Source organism: Phoenix dactylifera, chromosome 5 (genome assembly GCF_051530095.1).
Source record: "Phoenix dactylifera cultivar Ajwa chromosome 5, Ajwa_hap1_PhDact_Kaust_v1.1, whole genome shotgun sequence".
Taxonomy (NCBI): domain Eukaryota; kingdom Viridiplantae; phylum Streptophyta; class Magnoliopsida; order Arecales; family Arecaceae; genus Phoenix; species Phoenix dactylifera.
The window spans coordinates 13,018,275-13,039,121 of NC_143194.1; the positions used below are offsets into that span (position 1 = coordinate 13,018,275).

Consider the following 20,847-nt stretch of genomic DNA (forward strand, 5'->3'; position numbering starts at 1 on the left):
CTACGTAGGACCGGATGTACTCGCAAGTATCGTTGCCAGTTGCCACTGCATTTATCTCAAGACGAAGGCATTCGCTTGACGAGTCGGAAAAGGTGCTGCATGTTGAGGACTTGGAGGAGTTGTAGAGCGGGCCCAGAGACGGGCTGCAGCCGGGACACGGCACGCACTAAATCCAGATGGAGTCGCCCAGCACATCTAGCATCCCTGTCACCCGCACTTGAGGGGTGCCGATGGCAAATTCCATCACATATTCTCCACCGATCTGATCGAAGCCTGCCTCCTCATCTTCTGTATCCAGAGGTGTCAGCGACTTGCGGCGGCCCTCTAGGGCTGCTTGGAAGTGGTCACAGTAGGCAACCGAGTGCCGATGGACCCTCCGCCAAGGGCCATGGTGGTGCTCGAGTCGAAAAGAGGCGACTCAGGGGAATCACGGTGAATGAGGCGGATGCGCTACTGGTGGGAGAGAGATGGGAGTACAACGAGGAAGAGGAGCAAGAGGAACGACTTCGTTGAAGGTGGAGCAAAGGCCGTTGGGGGACTTCGAACGTTTAATTTGCTGCACAAGATATTTATGGTTGCTCTGTTTTAGTTTAGATGTGGGGGAGGATGTGGGACAAAGGATATTTGCTCCTTTTTTTTTTTTAGCATCCGATGTTACCATAAACGGATCGCCATCTGGATAAGAATTATGCTGACGTGTAAAAGTGAGCCAGCAAAGCCAGCCCTATTGTGTCGGATTTTAATTTCAATATGCATCAACGTAAGGACAATCCCGAGTGAGTTGGCCTTTACTCTTAATCCATACACGTGTAAGATTGGGTCATCATTGCTAACCCATTAAGTTAGATTTTAATTTCAATATGTGTGACATCATAACTATCTTCGGTAAATTGAATTTTAATTTTAATTTTAATCCATTAATTTTAAGAACGGATTAAGCAACACTATACTAAGCATGACCTTTGTAGCCATGAGATTTTAAAGATGGCAACCTGTGGCATTATGCAACACCCTATAAGTAGTACGTAGAACACAGCATCTTGCTGGGGTTTGGGTCGTTCTTTCGTGCGAAAAAATGATTGATCTTCTTTCACAATACCAACCATTAGATCAAGCTCCACACAGATCTAAAGCATTTTACACTCATGCCCCACACATATCTATAGCATTTTAAACTCCATTCATCCACTTACACATATCTCCAATAGTGATTCGTATAAAGGAAAGCAAATCCTTCTTTCACACAAAAAATACATGTTAGAGGTCACCGTTTTAGAAAACTCCTCGCTTTAACATTTTTTTATTTTTAAAACAATTTTTCATACTCTATCTCATCACTAAATTTTCTTTTTCTTTATTTTTTTTCATTTCATAACTACCTATGACATTATAATCCTCAGCAGAATGCTGGTGTGTGATGTAACCACGAACTAGATCACAATATTTTCCAGCTTGTGGCTGGTACCAATGCATCATGGTTAATCACAATTTTAATTCTTCAGCCTACCTATCCATGTCATGGTTGAATCCTACTTTTTCTTCCTCAAGTCTCTATACTTAGTATCATTCATTATAGCCAAATTCTACCCAATCTAGCAAGCGTCATACAACTCACATCTGCTATATTTCCATCAAAACCTAATCCATGTGGTGTTTGCTCTTGATCGCCAGCTTGATTTTTAAGATACAGTGTAAACACAAGTATATTGTGTAATAACAATTATAATGAGTGTATCAAATAGAGTAATATAAGTATTACCCAAAAACAAGATTATAAGAATTTGTATTAATCTTTTGATAGGTAGAGGGTGCGTGAATATGAGACACCCAAGAAAGGCATGTGTGTTCACCATACAATGTGCATATCATATATTAAAATGAGTTGGCTGCATTTCATACCTCCCAGGGTTATCTCAGAGAAAACAAATGTCATGCGAAAAAATGCAGTTTAGGCATGGCTGACTTTTAGTAACAGACTATTCTTGTACACCTTCGTTCGTCTACTATAACAAGCAAGTTCATGGACAAACGTACCAGAAACATTTATCAAGGCATATTTTTTCCCTAAGTACCATCAACTCCTGCCATCAGTAGCTTCTCGAACTTGCAGGAAATGTTAAGAATCGTTCACAGAGGAGACAAGTTTTGCATGCGCAAAGAACTAACTCAGCATGCACCGTATTCAAGTCAAAGTCATTCACAAAAGAAGTCATCCACAAGAAGTCACTTTTTACACAAAGGACCATACATAAGTTGCTAGTTTATCCAACATAACAAGAGAAACATAAGCCAGAATTCTTAAAGGCGAACAGTAGGCAATAGCAATAATCGAATATTATTGCTTCTTTTCTTGCTCCAGAAGTCAACTGCCACGATTTGGGCATACATTTGCAAAGTGTGAGGGATCACCACAGACGAAACAACTACCAGATACTGGCTCACCAGTTGCAGAAACAAATGTTACACCACCAGTGCGTGCTCCCCCCTGTCCTCGGCCACGACCGCCTCTCCTTGCAGTGGACGATGCCCTGCTACTGCTTCCATGAGATGCTCCACATCCATGTGTTCCACCATTCTCCAGACTATCTTCCCATCTGCACCCCCGAACATGTGTAATTAGAAGCATTTTTCCTCTTTTGATGCACTTCTTGTGTCACCATGACGTCCATCCATATATTATTTAACAAATTACAGAATGAAGATTAGCTAAGTCAATCTTTCACCCGCTGGTAAACAGCTTACCACATGGTTTCGGCTGTAAATTGCACAAATCGGAAATTGGATGACTTGATTCTTTGGCAATATAATATACGCCAAAAGATAAAATGGGTTGCATTTAGTCTGTAAACAGACCTCAACAACTGAAAAATCAGGTGGTAGCATTCATGGAGATTTTAATAAAATACTTTGGATGAGTCGTAATTGGTCCTTGATCAGTTGCAACATGACACTGTAAATTTTTTGTCTAGTGTCCTGACACTACCACCCTGTATCTCAGCATTGCAGAGAAATGTTGCTCTTTCAGGTTTCTCAAACAACAAATGGTGATCCCACTTTTCAGATCATAGCCTGATCGGGAAGTGAAGAGGTTTTAGATGCATAGGTGGACCCTTATAACATGTACTTAATTGTTGAAATTAGGACATCATTGTCTGAAGTGTTTAGAAAACCACATAACAATGAGTTTTATGTTCAAGAGTTTCTTAGGGAAGACAAAATATTAGAACCAAAATCAATAAAATAAAAGAACCTACAAGACAATTCAAAAATGTTTTGGCTGCAAGAGAGAGGTGTTGTTGAATCAACTTGCAAGTCTATGGACTTCAACAGTAATTGGGCAATAATGCAGCTATTACGGATATTGACAGCTAGAAAATAAACCAATGGAAAAAAGATCCATATATTCAGAGAAGAATTAATTAAATAAAGGTAATCCATAGAACATGGCTAAATACCTACTTGCATAACTTGTTTAAGGTATGGATAATATTGCACAAAGTGTAATCCGAAAGAGCAACAGTGACATCAAATTTACCAGATCTGAGCTGAACTAGTTGAAATATGAAAGGGAGAATATGGGGGATTATTGGGCAGTGGAAGGCTGGAAATTAGGGCATGAATATGAAATTCATGGATGCAGGAGTAAGTACGAAAGTCTAAGCATATACTATCAATGCAAAATAATCAAAAATTAAATTCCAGAATGTCTAATCGCACATACACAAAGAAACCACATTCTTGAGATTGGCATGTGTAGAACTTCCTTCCTCTATTAGTTTCTGTGTTAGCAGTTCTCAATGCGCATGGTGCTCCACAACTACACAAGACTTGGCCTGCATTAACATAAATATTCTGACATAAGATTATGATGACGATGATGATAATGATGAACATGAAGTGCGAGTTCCATGAATAGCTGGGAATTCCAGGAGATCTAATTGCTAACTACTGCTTAGTTTGAAATTTGTACAGTGTATTGTATTAATTAATTACTACTAACATGCGCGCATATCGTGTGGCAAATTGTCAGAATGCAGCGCAAACCAAAAGAGAAATGGATGACATTCCCATGGCAGAAGTTCATCAAATTCTAAAAATATATATGAGGCCAAACAATCAAGAATCGAAGTGTTCCATTATGGCCAGGCAAATATGACCCATGCAGATGATGCACAATCTATTCTTGACATGCAATGCCATCAGAAGATTCGCTTGTGCTTTCTTAAACATGCATGCAAGCTACTATACCTCATGCATTTGAGCAACAACTTGCAGGCGTACTTTGAATTCATAATGAACAGCACATCATTAATTAAGATCACCTGAACCATTCCTTGACTTTTGGATGCGAATGGATGGAGCTCCATGTGAATGGGAAACCTGGGAGGGGCAATCATTTGAAGAATGCCCTGTTCGCCTGCAATACATACAAGAATCCTGCCTTGAATTTCCTCGCCTTGTACTACTAGGAGGTTCTGTGGATCTCTGTGCTCTTGCTGGTAGCAATAGTGAAATCATATAAGAATAGTTAATTCTTCTATTTTTTCTTATGTATGCATGAAAATCAACTAAACATATGATTGGAAAGGAAGCAAAATATTCATCCAACAATGAAGATCCTATTTACTAGCTGAAAATGTAGTTTACCCTACTGTGTGAGTCTGTTTTTTCCATTCAGATATGGATTAATTATGAAATGTTTGAAGCTACAGACCCTGCACTTTTATATATGATAGATGGAATATCACATTCTTTATATATGGGTCAACAATATTTTTCCTGATAGTATGTTTAGTAAATTTATGTACCAATCTAGGGATTCACATGAGCATTTTCTGCTCCCTGTCACATGAGTTGTTATGAGCATCACTTTTTGGTCCACAAGTTGTCCGAAAATCAGGAAATTTTAACAAGCTGCTTGGCTGGCTCTCCATTCATCATAGGATCAACTACTTTGTTTTGTGCAGTCTTTTGGGGAAATTTGATGACACCAAAAGAGAACATAGAACACAATTTTAAATCTAGCATGAAGGTTGAGTAGGCCTTACACAACATTGATACTGATGCAGGGAATAAATTTTGTTTTTACCAACTACTGGCCAATGTAGTGAAATCAAACAATACATATATTTCTACACTGTTCATCTATCACACAACAGGACAAAGAACAGAACATAAACACACATGTGAAGAATGACAATAAATTAAGACAGAACTTGAGACAGGCAATTGAATTCCCATGGTTCTACTTATTTCAAGCTAGGCATTTGAGATGTATATCATCCAGCCTGAGACTTGAGAGGTTGTGTCTGACTGTCTTATACATAATAACCATGTGAACTCAGCATGGAGGACAATAGCCATGGGTTTGAGATAAACTTAACATGGTGACAATTTGTCAGAATAGATGAACAACCTAACTTACAAATGCAAAAGCATACAGGCACATGAAATGCACATAGAGATAAATGGATACATGAACTAACTGACAAAGGGTCATAAAAAGATCCATAGAAAATTAGCTCAGTGTGAACTTATTGGGATGGGAAAACAAACAGATGCATACGTGAACATACATGCACAAAAATATACAGACGTCAGACATTGAAAGTTATAGAGGGAAACACTGGTTTCTTCCATGAACTTGGGGCACTGGCCAGCAACTTGTCGGGCTTTCAAGTAATTTTGGACCTATAACTGGACTTCCTTCTTTCTCTCTTCTTCATCCTTCCCTCTTTTTTTCAGATTATTATTAATTTCTTGAAGGGACAGTTTATGGACAATGAACAACATCCACTGATATCATAATGTGACAACATGAATCTCCATATGTCAAAATCTGTTCAGCTAAGGAAACTGATTTTCTTCAGATGATCCACTCTATTGCATTGAAAATAGTCATTATCTAGTTCTGCATTAGTTAAGGAAAATACACTCATCGATGACTAGAAATGGTTTTGGAGTGTCAAGGTTGTACTTCATAGTATTTTAAAGGTGGATATTTAAGGACGATGGTCATTGCAAGTCCCTTGACAATCCTATGTAGATAGTGTCTGAGAATTTTTGATTACACATGGATCTTGACCAACAAAGAGACTGGATGTCATTAGGAATGATCTTGCTCGAATCATTTCTTATGTATGAGTAATGACATCTAGCTTCGACTAATAGTTTCTCTCTTTTATGTGACATGTTGAAAAGTTGTTAATCTAGAATGTTGAAACTTATGAATAGAATAGGACCAGTTGGGTTAATTAATTTATTTAATGGGATTAAACACTCAAAGAAGTGCTAGATGACACAAGAATCTAGAGGTTCTTGCTTGTAACAGTGAAAAAAAAGAACAAAATACGAAGTTTTCGTGATTAACAAAATATCAGAGTTACAAGTCAGTTTGAAATTATGGCAGAGGGGTGCACAAAAGAATTTTTATTTAATTTTTTTTTTTTTCAAATGTGTAGAAGAAGCCTATAGGTGATAGGCCGCACAATGGGAGGCAGCCCTACCCTAACCCCCAAAAGAATTTTACCAGCTAGGTAAGATGGCAACTTCAGTTGCAGAAAAGAAATTAAGATCGGTTGTTGCTTAACCTTGCTGATCTGAGATTGTGGATGCTACCAATAGCAAAAGGAAGTTGTAAACATGACTCCTCATAATGTATATCTGGAGAGTTAGTTTAATATTGGTTTTTCCACTAAATTGCCTAGAGGATGTGGTGAAATCTTGTAGTACAATAATGGAAATTATCCTGAGTAATAGGGCATTAAATTGCACACAGTTATATTATGGTACAAAATCCGCAAAGTTCTGTTCTACATATCATATGGTATAGATTTCTTTTATACGTATATGATGAAGACAGCATATAATGAAAACAAACCTGTCATACCAGTATTATTTCGAGATCCTGTTCCACAAATCTCTGCTAGTTCTCTAAGTGCAACATCACAGCCACCAATGCAACCTAATAGAGTGAAGCATTCTTGAGTAACTTTAAAGTGAGATGACCAACTTCAAATTTTCAACTCATAAATAATTAGGGAAAATTTCTTATATGGGTCTTTAATGGAAACATATAAAATTTCTACTGAATGAGAAACCATCCTAGAATTAGAAAATCAGCATGTTTCCAATTCTAAACATGCATATACAATGCACAAGCAATTGAATACAAAATTCTTTTCACAATCTAACTTAAATTGCAAAAAAAAGGGATAAAGGCAATGTTGTCATAAGTAGTGATACCTAGACTGATGGCTTAAGTGCCATGTGTCCTCGTGTGTCAAATACAGCTGCAATCAAAGATCTAGGCACCAACACATGGCAGATTTTTATCTGTGTATCTATATACTTTATACGTAAACAAACATATATAGGTGTATGTATATCATAAATACACAAAGATTTAGATCCTGGTCCTCGGGTCTATCTTGATCTAGGACCAAGCTAGTATGAGACATACCGGAACAACTTGTAACAACATGAACAAAAAGAAAAATAAAAACAAAAATAAATTAAAAATTGGTGTTTTGGGAGACCAAGCCATCCCAAGTATCGAGGCAAAGCTGCCCTCATGCCTCTTGGCCAGGACAGACTAGGATGACCTAGTATAGAATGATTTAGGTCATGCATGAATTCCAAGACATAGTCTCCCTTAGGTCTAGTCCAGTACAGTTGAGAAGCTCCAGGATCTTAATCATTCTATACATATATATACATGCCAACATCTATTATCTCTGTATGTATGTTTGTATATTTCTGATGATTAACAAGAAAGAGAAACAAAATGGAAAAAGGAGAGTAATCTATACTATCTAACAAACAAATTATAGAATAGCTATGAGTTTCTAATTTGTTTATATATAGGTTCATTTGAGGTTGCTTAAGATGTGTTAAGAAACTCAAATACTTAACCATGATAACTTTGTATTTGAAATACAATGACACTTTAGTTAAAGTGTCCATATAATTTTGATTATATATATATATATATATATATATATATATATATATATATATATATATATATATATATATATATCATATCATATTAAAAAAAATATAGACATGTTGCCTTGAGTATCCATATAACCTTGACAACTTGATACTAAAAGAAAAAGGATGCTTCATTAATTTTCTGACACTTGAAACTAGGAGTCCCTTGCATGACATTCCAAAAGAAATTGCCACGTTGTCACTTTGTGTGAATGTTGGCCATGTTCTATCCAAATGCCAGTGTCGTGTCCAAAACTGTTGACACTCCCATAAATCTTCAACATGGAGTGTCTAGGTAATATACTCACTGGTAGCTAACTAAACACCTAGGCGGTCCCACCTAGGTGACTGGACAACACAAATACTCATCACTGTTACGAGTAAAGATCATCTACTCAACGCATCCGCCACTATATTCAACTCTCGAGTTTTATATTTCAGTGAAAAATTGAACTCATGAAGAAAAGAACTCCACCTCGCATGACGTTCATTAAGCTTCTTCTTAGAATTCAAATACCACAATGCCTAATGATCCGAATAAACCACAAACTCCTCATTAGCCAAGTAATGCTGCCACTAATGAATAGCCCACACCAAAGCACAAAACTCGAAGTCAAAGGTGGAATACGTCATTTAAAATTCAGATAACTTCTCGCTAAAAAATTCCACTAGCCTTTCATCTTGGCTGGAACAATACCAATTCCCACATGCAATGCATCACACTCCACAACAAACAACTTCTCAAAATCTGGTAATGCAAGCATTGGAGCTTTTGTCATCGAAGTTTTGATCTGTTCAAAGGCTCTTTGCGCAGAATATGACCACTCAACATTGTTCTTCTTCAAGTTTTTACTCATAGGACTCATAATGGAGCTGAAATTCTTTATCAATCTCCTATAAAATGAGGCTAACCCTACAAACTTAAAATTCTTTGATTGATTGAGGAGTTGGCCACTCCGTGATGGCATGCACTTTATTAGGGTCTGGTTTTAATCCATCTGCTGAAACAATAAATCCTAGAAATACAACTTCGTTGTGCAAGAGAGCATTTCTTCAAGTTTATAAAGAGTTTCTCCCTACGGAGCACCTCTAAAACTTGGCCCAGCTGAACCAAATGCTCCTCTTTGGTTTGACTATAAAGTAAAATATCATCAAAATAAGCAACGACAAATGATTTCAAAAAAGGTTTTAGTACCTCCATCATAACCCTCATAAATGTACTCGGTGCATTAGAAAGGCCAAACGGCATCACTAACCACTCGAAGAGCTCATCGAGTGTTTTGAATGCAGTCTTCCATTCATCGCCGCTCCTCAATTTGATTTGGGGATAACCACTTTGCAAATCAATCTTCGAAAATACTCTCGAATCAGCCAACTGATCAAGCATATATTTTAGGCAAGGAATGAAAAATCGGTAGTTGATAGTGATTTTGTTAATAGCACAGCTGTTTGCATACATCCCCAAGAACCATTTTTTAGGAGCAAGGCTGGACAAGCACATGGGCATTTGATTTCATGCACCAACCTTTTAGCAAATCAATGGCATGTTGGATGCTCCTAGAACCAAATCACTGGCATGTTGGATGCTCCTCATGGGCAGTAAACCCTGTGGCAAATCATCACCAACCAGCTCCTCAAACTCTTTTAACAATTGCTGAATTTCAACAGGATGTTCATGTGATTCTCCAATTATGTCATCCTTTACCAGTTTGCTAACCAACGCATTCATAACTCCTATTTGTCTACTCTCAGCTTCAAATTTTTCAGCAGATAAAAATCCATTAACTTTGTTGCTTGGAGAAGAACTAACCGCTATTCCAATCCACCTCATACCGCATGACTTACAGGTCCAACATCATGAAAAGGGTTCTCATCTTTTTGATCATCAATTTCATCCTCAAGACCACCTTCCGGCATGTCTAGAGGATCGTGGTCACATTCTCGATTCTCCATATGATCTCCCACATGTTCCTGTCACTGTAAACTTTGTACAGTCCGCGATAAATCTTCAATCACATGCTGCATCCCAGCCAATTCTATTTGCTGGGCATGATTTCCCCTTCCACAGCCTCTACCATGTCCAACCATAGTTTATAAATAAAATCGTATGCAACCTTAGGATCCTTTTGCTTTGATAGTAGTGTTGGATGTAAAAAACAGCAAATAGACAGCAAAATAGGGGCTAAAATTCAGCAATATTGAAACAGGAACAAGAACAATGGATTTTAGGGTTTGTAAACCACTAACTTCTGAAACAAGAATAAGACGGCGACTTAATTTGAGTCTAAAAGACTATTTATACTAGGGTTACAGAAGCTCTCTAATCCCAGCCCTTGATGATAAATAACCCTATCTAATCTTAGCCATTGAAACTCACTAAAAGTCACATGCTAGTCACATAACTACTTAATATAACTAGAGACATAATTACTGACTATAAACTAAACTAATCAAAAGAACAAATTAAAAGTAGTTAATTAAGCAAACTCCCTGGATGCTCCTGCATCACATGGTGTCCATCTTGCTATCAAATTGTTCCTTGTTTTTGATTTTCTCTAAAAATATACACAAATGAACTTTAAATCAAATGTCTTTGTGATTACAGTCATTCTTATATAAGCATCAATACTTCATAACATGCTTCTACTATTTTTTTTTGGCACTAGAATAAATTCATTTTGCATCACTCAATTAAATTATTTTCATTATTTGCTTAATAGTGGAACTAAAGCTTATAGCTTTGTTTGCATTACCTTCCAGACTGTAGTGATTGACAATCATGTCGAGTAATCCAACCATATCTAACACTTTCAGAATGCTGAATGTTTTGATACATGATCACAATGAAATCACAATATGGTCTAAATCAATAGTAGCTAATATTATTTACTAGTAAACATGGCTAATGTCTAGTAACTTATCACAAGGTTATTTATGTATAAATATAATGCACTTAACAGTGCTGGTATGTTTGACCAGAATTGGAGGGGAACAAAATGTCAAAAGAGACACCAGATAAGTGCATAAAAGAAGACCTTCAAAATGTACCAAGAGCATTTTAATAGATTTTGTGCTTTGTTTTGTATGATATTCAAAGATGGAGTGTTAAACAGAATAATTTAAAGGGATAATAATCAAGAATGATGCATCTCTTAGTTCAATAAAGGCTGGACAAAGTACAAATACATGATGAGCTTGATTACTGTTATCATAGAAGAGTACTTACTCTCACAGAAAAAAAAAAAAAAAATAAAAAAAACTGCACTTACCTAAATGATCAACATCATAGTTTGGTGGTATCTCCAGTCGACGAAACTTAAATTGAATCAGAAAAACAGGACCTATAAATGAAATAGAATTTTATTAATATAAAATAAATATTTAGAAAAAGAAAATACAGGTTCATCTTTATGAGGCAAGGTCAGAGAAAAAAAATTATATATTGTACACTTTGATGATTGGATGACCTGGAGCACAAGTGGGGCAAACTTCGCTAGTTACAGCTGCCTCTGAAATGGATCCTGGGAGCCAAACCACATTCCTACACTGCGAAGTTATGGCAGGTAATTAATATGGCAAACAGAAATTACTTGAAGAATTACAGAAAATGCAGAAACTGGGAGCTCAAATCATGAAGTAGCTAGGCAAGTTAGAAGCAGCTCAAAATTTCATTACTAATGAATCTGAAAGCCAATGTTGAAATATGCTCTATTTTCAATAGCCACTGCTCTTGGGGCAGTGCCATGCATTGTAGCTCAAGCAGTAAGATGTGTTATCAGCATCAATTCCTTATTAATACTATTATCACAAAACTCATAGTTGATTGCACTTTTCATAGCTTCAGACCAGATGGTGTTTTAGGACTTCTCCATGTCGGCTCCAAATTATTTAACAATTTCTTAACTCAAGTCTCAACCTGTCTTATTGACCAAACTATTATAGTAACCCAGGCCAGTCATGTATAGTTCAGATTACAATGTTACAATTTTATAGTCTGAAACTAATAAAACATCACATAGTTATTCAAATATTAAGCATTGAGGTCAAATTTAACTCTACTAACATATAACCACTTTGTTACCATGCTTGATCGATCTAGATCGGTTTCATACCTTTTCTAATACCTTCAATGAACTCGGCATTATTGTGCATTGGAACAAACAGAATCATACAGAAACTTATATATAATCATCATAGTAAGAACGGCACGAGTTAAGTCATGATATCATCTTAAAAAGAAAATAATGCTTTGAAGTTTGAACAGTATAATCTTTTGTGGATGAATATGACTAAACTGTAGTAATGCACATGTTGTGTGTTTGCCATTGCAAGGTGCAAACAGATTAAGTCTATGATCAGTAAAGGTCGTTCCCTAGATTATGGAATGGTTAGAAACAAAGTTCCTTATTCTTAAATTGTATTATTGATATATTGATAATCTAAATTCTTCACAAAATCTATTATATTTCTTCCTCTGAATGCACTAACATACTAAGGTCCAAGGATTGACGACCTAGTATTTCCTGGTCCATATCCGGCCATTCTGATCAAACTGGTCGTATACTAGGTCTTGGGACTGATCTGAGAACCCAGGACCTGTGAAAACAGGTTGTCCTGGTTGATCTGCCCCAAGGCTGAAGGCCTGAGGAGAGGGCCCGTGTCAATACATCCTTTAAATACAAGAAACAACATAACAAGAGCTAGGAGAAAGAAACAGGGATAGTGTGCTTAGAAAATAGGCACTATAACCCAACACCAATTTGATGTCAAACTGGTACGGGAACCTGCACCATAAAGCCAATCATGGACCAACAATTATGACATAAAAAAACCATAAAATGCCTCTAAACAACCATTAAAAAAGAATAATAAGAAGATAAAAAAATGGCATCCAATGAACTACAAGACACCAAGCAATCCCAAGTGTAGATATGTTATCATCCCAATACTGCACTAACCTGGACACAGACCAATACTTGATCTGGAACTGGGATTTCAAACCTTGCTCAATGCCTTCTTCTTGGATAATGTGCTCACATGTTTCTTTTTCTAATAAGCATTGTTCGGTTTCTATGGCAGTCAAAAATTTTGGTATTCTCTACCCTGGCCTTCAACTTTCCATAACTAAGCAGTGTTATCTTTACTTGTCTTCTAAAAAACTCCTGCACTCTCTAATCTCAATCTGTCAATCAGAATATTAGATCACGAAAATATTCTGCAGATCCTCCTCATGTTGAAGTCCCCTGTTCTCTAAAGATAAAGATGACTCCTTTATTGAAATTGGAGCAAATAATAGTATGAATTGGTATTAGACATTCCAATTCACAAGACACATATGAGGAGAGCAAGTTAGGTAACCCAAGTCAACACCATCTGTCATACCATAAACCAAACTTCACTTATAGGTCCTGTCTTCATGATTCAAAGATCATAAAAAATTGAATCATTTCCTTAATAAAAGATCATAACAAGTTAAGAATAGATTTGTAATTTATCATTTAATGTAGATATGTGTTGGATGCATCCTATCATAATATACAATAACTGCTGAGAAAAAATTAACAGAGTTACAATTTTCAAAAATCTTCAAACAGCACCAATCTTTTCCTAATTTATAAGTTGCTATGAGACTAAGGTATCCAGCATATGAAGCTCACCAATGGAAAGCGCAAACATCCAACCATAAAGTCACCACTCTGGAAAAATGGGAAAAAAGGCATAAGGTGTCAGAGAAACAAGCCAAGATAAAGAATTGCATATTAGCTCTTCAATTAGGAATCATTTACAGCTCAGAAAATGGGAAAGCCTATACCGGTCTTCGCTTCAGCACCATATCCGATTCATGACACGAATCACACGGCCTTACAGTCTCTCCGATATTATTTGTATCTGCACCAGATCTATTAGATCTGCATCATAAGAAAGAATAAAAAAGAAAGTTAAAAAAGTTACATGAACAGAGAGCATAGAGATCTAATGTTACCTTTCAAAAAATAACTCCATTGCTTCAAAGAGTTTCACTCTATTCAGCCTTGCCTGCAATTAGATAGACACATCATACACTAAACTACAGGAAAAACTATTTCAATGCAAGAAGGAAACTTTGTGAATGACTCAAGATGAAATGTGTAGAATTTCATAAGAATCTTCAATATAATAAAATTATTAGCAGCAGAAAGAGAAGAGCCCGGTCGTGCACTAAATATAGTCAACGGTCTAATGAATGGTAGCACTACTAACCATGTCTCAATAGTTGTGTACAGAGAACAGCATTTAGGTTTAAGTTCCATTCAAGTCTTAGTATCTTGTGTCATGCCTATGTCAGTCAGGGGTGGGGACAGTGGGTTTGCTGTATTGTATCAAGCCAAAACTTGGCAGATATAGGCATGGTAACTTATATAACTTTCGTAAAAAATATATATATATATTCAACTAGAATTCTTAGATATGCTCCTTTTTTTCCGAATTAGCTTAGACAAATTTTAATTGCTTTATCCTTTTTAAACAGCTCGAAAGAACTAGCATCATAAACTATTCTAGATAACCAAGCAATTTGTTTATTAGCAATAAATATTGTTTATTAGTTTCAAAACATTTGGCTACACATACTAAAATCACACACCTATATTTGCATATTAACAACAAAAATTAGCTCAAATTTCATAGTCCAAACTAGGTCTATAAATGAACAACTTGTTCAGGTATGTACATACTGGCAGAATGATACGAAGCTTAGATATTGGTAATACCATGTCAAATACCATCCTGTGTACTTCATGTCCTCTATAGCATCATCATGGGCATCAACAGCCGCTGCCAAAAACATACCAGAATACCTAGTTCAGTGTTCCTGGGATTTTCATAATGGGAATAGGATCGCTTACTGCATACATTGGTTGGGTACCCTTTAGGTGTGAAAATGCCTACCCATACACATGCATGCATACGCATTAACACATATATGCACACATGCATGTGTGTATACATATGCTTGATTTAACTTGAATCACCAGATAGACAAGACAAAAAACTATATGTGGGATGAGATGGAATAACCCGCATGTACTTAAATTTCTAATTAATACCAATGTTGGTGGAACGAGTACCATAACCCATACTGGTCAAGTATCGGGTCAGTATGGTATGATATAGTATCGCATCGACATATGTTATGCATGCCACTGCTAATTCACCCGAAACCTAGATTTCACCCTAAAAATAGAGAGAGTTGGTGAGGGGAAGAGGGAGGGAAGCACCATTCCAACATCCTACTAGTGCTGGCGGAGAAAATAATGGGGGTGCAGCTGTAGGAGCCATTGAAGTGGAGATGGTCGAGGGCAAAGATGGGTTCGACAACCTCATGGCTTCAATGCCGAGGCCAAGGCGACTAAGAGACACAATGGAGATGACTCAATAAGGCCAACATCAAGTCCAACCGAGGAGATTGGATAAGCAAAGGTGAGAGAGAAAGCGAGAGCTAAGGGGGTTGAAGTGCAATCAAGAAATGCATAGAGTTAGGAGATTTTATAGAGATGGGCAGTTCAGTGCAGGCAAATTGGGTCAATACAGCTCGAAATTGAGCAAAATCAGTTAGCTCAACCTGTTGTGCAGTTCACCCCTTGCCTCATTTTGAGAGCCCAAATTGAACCATGCTAATGTAGTTCGATATGCCCTAAACCACTCAACTCCGAACAGTTCAATGAGCCTCGACTAATGCATTGTATATCATATATATGAACCTTTTTCTTAAAGTGCAGCATGTTGATATGTATCATATTCGACGAAAAGACAAACAAAGATGTTAACCTTTACCAAAAAGTCCTAAGTTTTAGCAATATTGGATATATTTACATTTATGATCTATTAAGATTTTAAAAATACCCTTAAGCATGATTTTGACCCATGCCTAGAAATCTGCTATTTTTTCTTTACCTGAAATGTTGACCTTTTTTTCTTATGGAGATTTGAATTTTTCAGTATTTTTATTGAACTCAAATGGAAAGAGTTGCCTTATGTCAATTGGTTGACTAAGTGATTATCATCAGTTCAAATAATAAAGCAAGAATGACCAACTTGTTGATAAAATCCTATTTGACGGTACTTGATCCAGATCAGTTCAACTTACTAAGTATAGATCAAGGATTGCCAAACCAATACCGGGTGTCGTACCGGTCGGCACCCGTTCAATACCGATTTGGACGGGACTAAATCGGTCCGAACAAGTCGCCAAAAATGCCACAGCGTGCGCGGACTCGGTGCGACCGGTTCGCACCGAGTCCAGGCCAAACTAGACGGAACCGATCAAGTTCCATCCAGTTCGCTCTTGTACCAGCCGGTTCCGGCCCATACGGGGTCAAAACCGTTTTATATGCCCAAACCGATCCGGTCAGAGATCGGGTCGGTTCAGTTCGGCCTGAACCGGGCATGTTGCCCAAGGTGACAAGACAAGAGGGGGGGGTGAATTGGTTTCTTTTAATTTTAATTATCTTACTTGTGTTAAATGATGAGTTAGTAAACTTAAACAACTCACAATACAAACAATAAGAAATATAGTGGTTCGGTGCTCTCCTTAGCACCTACGTCCACTCCCCAAGCGACCCCTTGGGAATTCACTATAATCCCGCGGATTACAGTTGGATTGTTTTCCGGGCTCACAATCCAAAAACCTTTACACCTTGGTTTTCCGGGTTCACCAAAAACCTATGTTGGTTTTACGGGCTCACCAACGAACCTATGTTGGTTTTACGGGCTCACCAACGAACCTTTACAATTGGTTTTCCGGGTTCACCAATCAACCTATTCCGTTGGTTTTGCGGGCTAACCAACCAACCTTTACAAGTAGTTTAACAAATAAAGGAAGAAGATTTAAACTCCTAGATGAGCAAATAAAACAATATAATCTACAAAGAAGAGTTTAGAAAGTATTTATCGCTTGTAGTGACTTCTCTCTTCTTTGTCAAGGATGCTTCACTCTTCAAGGGAGGATGGAGCTCTTGATGACTCTTTGAATCTGCTCAACCCCTTTCTTTGATTCTTGAATGAAGCACTTGGATGAAGAAGATTAGGGCACTTTCTCTTTCTTGTGTACTCTTTGATATTCTTTGGAAAGGATGTTCTATCTGATGAATAGTGCCACTTTAAATAGTCTCCTACATCCATTGGACAAGCCCCAATGGTTAGAATTCAAAAACTAGCCGTTACTCACTTTTGGAAGGACAAAAAGTACTTCTGCAGAACTAGCCGTTATGCTTCTGCCCGTGTTTGGGTCGGCTCAACCTGTCCTTGGGTCGACCCAACTTTCACTTGGGTCGACTCAAACATTCATTGGGTCGACCCTCTCAGAAACACAGAAACTTGCAATTCAGCCTTCCTTCACTTGGGTCGACCCAACCTTTCTTTGGGTCGACTCAAGGTTCAGTTGGGTCGACTCAACTTCTTCTTGGGTCGACCCTAACAGGGTTTCCAGAGAACCTTTTCTGTCTTCTGTTCTGTCTTGCCTTTGGGTCGACCCACACAGGGTTTGGGTCGACTCAAGCTTGGGTCGACTCAACTATATCTTGGGTCGACCCTCTCAGTAAATCCAGAGAACCATTTTCTGAGTTGTTTGAGGATCTTGATGTTTGGGTCGACTCATGCTTTCCTTGGGTCGACCCAACTCACTGTTCATCTGTGCCATTTTTGCAGAAGTGTGCCAAATGCTTTCTTGACGTGCCGGGGTCGACTCAATCCACACTTTGCTGCATCTCAAAGTTAGATTCATTCAAATAAACAATGAAATGTATCTATATCAATTTATACAAATATACTGAGAGTAATAGACTTATAAATGAAGTATCGATTTAACTTATAACATACTCTAGATAATTGCTTGTTAATCATCAAAATAACACTATCATCCTCAATCTCCCCCTTTTTGATGATTACAAAATAAAGAGTATGAGCCTATTGATACTTATCTTAAATTCAGTTTTTGAAAGGACTTAACTTGCTGAATTTCAGCTTTTCATATATAAGAGTGAAGTCTCCCCCTATATCATTCAAATGTTGCCAATTTGACTTTTTGAATTGCTCCCCCTTTCATTTATAATTCATTAAAGATGAAACTCCAAAAATTTGAGATAAAACATGAGTTTCAGGTTATGTATCGAGGTGTGAAAGGAGCGTGCCAAATTCTGAAATTCTATGTGCCAAATTCTGAAATTTGATAGAAATTTTTGATTTGATCATTTCCATTGTTGCAAATTGCTCCCCCTTGGATGTATATGCATTCCTATATGATTTTCAATTTGTTTTACAAGTTATTTCTCCTTCTTTCTTTACTTCTCCTCTTATCACTCTATCTTTACTTCTCCCCCTATTACTCTTTCTTTACTTCTCCCCCTTTTTGTTATCATCAAATAGATGCATGGGAAAAGACACAATAAATAACAAACATTCAAACTTCATTGATCAAAATAGAAACATTTTAGTACATTCATGCCCAAAAACAAAAACAAATACAATGTTCCTTAATCAAAGTTTAAAGATACATGATAAAAGCAAAATACATATGAGAACTAGATATCTAGCCTAGGCTCTAAACAGAAATGCTAATATCAGCCTAGGGAGTATCTAATGGCTGGGATCTAGTCCTCATCCTCCTAGTGTACGTGGCGAGGGGAGGTCGAGCCTGGTGAGACTGTGTCTGGCGTGGAGCACGATGAGCTGGATGACTCTGTGCCGATATCTCTGACTCAGCAGCCTGTGGCACAGATAGTCCATGGGTCTCTCTCTCTCCGGAGTGCTCCTATCTGCTGCCTCAGATCACTGATCTCAGCAGACATGATGTCCAGTCGGCTCGTCAGCCCATCAGTAATAGTCCTCGCCTGAGCTGACATACTATCTAATCTGCTCGTCAGCCCGTCAGTGATAGTCCTCGCCTGAGCTGACATGATCTCAGTCATCCTACTCCAGAACTCATCTGTATCTCTCGGAGGAACAGATGACGATGGTCCAGCCTCCGAAGGTGCAGTAGGATGATCCATATGCTCCTCATCCTCAGGGATAGGGTCTCCAAGATCTGGTGCATCACCTTCTGGTGCCTCCCCCTGAATCCCTGCTCCAGTATGAACCCACTGCCCGTTCACTTTCTCATAACCCATACGTATAAGTGTACGTGCAGTGTAGGTATTAGTAAAGAGTAGATGCTTGGATGCCTCCTCCTCGACAGATATGCCGTGCTGTCGAAAAATCAAAGTGAGTATCATACCATAAGGCAGTGATACTCTGGAGTTGCAGATTACTTTCCTCATCTGCTTCAGTATCATGGCCGGGAGATTCAGGGGAATACCCTGAATAATATACTCCATCACTACTAGATCTCGCTCTGTGATGAGATCGAATCTCCCGCTCTTTGGAAATAAAATTCTATTTATGATACTAAGCAATAATCTCATTTCAGCAGATAAAGAGCTTGCTATTACCTTCTCAGAGAAGTCGAAGTCCTGATTTTCCATAATCAACTGCAGAGCACTCATCTTGTTTTCTGGCTTTTCCGGAGTGGCTCCTTCGCAGGGAAGATGAAGTAGCTCACTCAAACTTTCCTCGGAAACTCGAACCCTTACTCCTCGAACTTCCGAAACAAGCCCTCCCATTCCAGTTTTAAGGAAGGCATAGAACTCCCGAACTAATCCGGGGTAGATCATCACATCTAGGGAGCAAAGATACTTCCAACCTTGCCTTTGGATCCATTCCCTCAACCGAAACCCTTCTTGATCAAAGAACTCGGAATGGATCCTTCTCCCCGTAGTAACTGGTCTCCCCGCAAATCTTGCAAGTATAACTGATGGGGAAGGAGGAGGAGGTGGCTCTGCACGTGCCTCACGTTGTGGAGACACTGTAGATGGCTCCGTAGGTTGCCTTTCCTCACGTTGGATCCGTGAGACTCTTCCGGATCTCTTGGCTACGGCTCTTTTGGGTCCCATTTCTCCAAGATCTTAAGGTAATCTACTGTTTGGAGAAGTTTGGAGGAGTTTGGAGAGTGGGGATTAGAGTATTCAGAAGAGGACAAGGGCAAACAGTGCCCTAATAGTGCTCTCGGGTCCCCCTTTTAACAGTGGGGTCCCGACGTTGGGTCGACTCAAGAAATTTCTTGGGTCGACTCAACGTTGGGTCGACCCAAGTGCAGAATTTTTCTTTTCTCTTCCTTTTTGCTTCTAAAAATTTTCCTTGCTTCCAATCCTTATAAATTCTTTCTGGGACAATGATACATGAGTAAGGAATCTATGGATAACAAGTTTGACTCATGTTTCATGGGTTTTTTTGAAATTAGAGGAATGTATCATGAGACTACTTGCTCCCTTTTATATTTCTTCAATAAAAAGGATCACATATGCCTAATTCCCTCCTTAGCGTGCAGAATCTATCTTCACTCAAGGGTTTTGTAAATATGTCGGCTAATTGTTTTTCAGTGCATATATGTTCAATACATATGTTTCCATTTTGCACATGATCCCTAATAAAATGATATCTTATTTCTATGTGCTTGGCTTTAGAATGCTGAACTGAATTTTTAGTAAGATTGATGGCACTAGTATTATCACACTTAATAGGAATATTATCTAGCTTAACTCCATAGTCCTCTAGTTGTTGCTTAAGCCATAATACTTGAGCACAACAACTACCAGCAGCTATATATTCAGCTTTAGCTGTGGACAGTGCCACTGAATTCTGCTTTTTGCTAAACCATGATACTAAGTTATTTCCTAAGAATTGACATGTGCCACTTGTGCTCTTCCTATCTAATTTGCATCCGGCAAAATCAGCATCTGAATATGCAAGCAAATCTAGACAGGAGTCTCTTGAGTACCATAA

At 38.0% G+C, this 20,847-nt stretch overlaps 1 protein-coding gene across 5 annotated transcripts in view; it reads right to left on the reverse strand.

The window, feature by feature from the left end:
- Nucleotides 1-2,209: 2,209 nt before the first annotated feature.
- Nucleotides 2,210-20,847, reverse strand: part of TOP3A (topoisomerase 3alpha) — a 69,092-nt gene continuing 50,454 nt past the window's right edge. For 2 of the 5 annotated variants that reach the window (XM_008809677.5, XM_088721668.1), the window contains 9 exons: nt 13,979-14,031; nt 13,808-13,904; nt 13,653-13,691; nt 11,463-11,541; nt 11,265-11,336; nt 6,890-6,964; nt 4,323-4,496; nt 3,722-3,833; nt 2,210-2,594 (listed from right to left, as the gene is read on the reverse strand). In XM_008809677.5, the coding sequence (XP_008807899.3) occupies nt 2,363-2,594; nt 3,722-3,833; nt 4,323-4,496; nt 6,890-6,964; nt 11,265-11,336; nt 11,463-11,541; nt 13,653-13,691; nt 13,808-13,904; nt 13,979-14,031 (933 nt within the window). In that variant the 3' untranslated portion in view covers nt 2,210-2,362. Of the gene's footprint in view, nt 2,595-3,721; nt 3,834-4,248; nt 4,497-6,880; nt 6,965-11,264; nt 11,337-11,462; nt 11,542-13,652; nt 13,692-13,807; nt 13,905-13,978; nt 14,032-20,847 lie in introns of those variants that run through there. The other 3 variants (XM_039117137.2, XM_008809676.5, XR_015986987.1) reach the window with 2 other exon arrangements.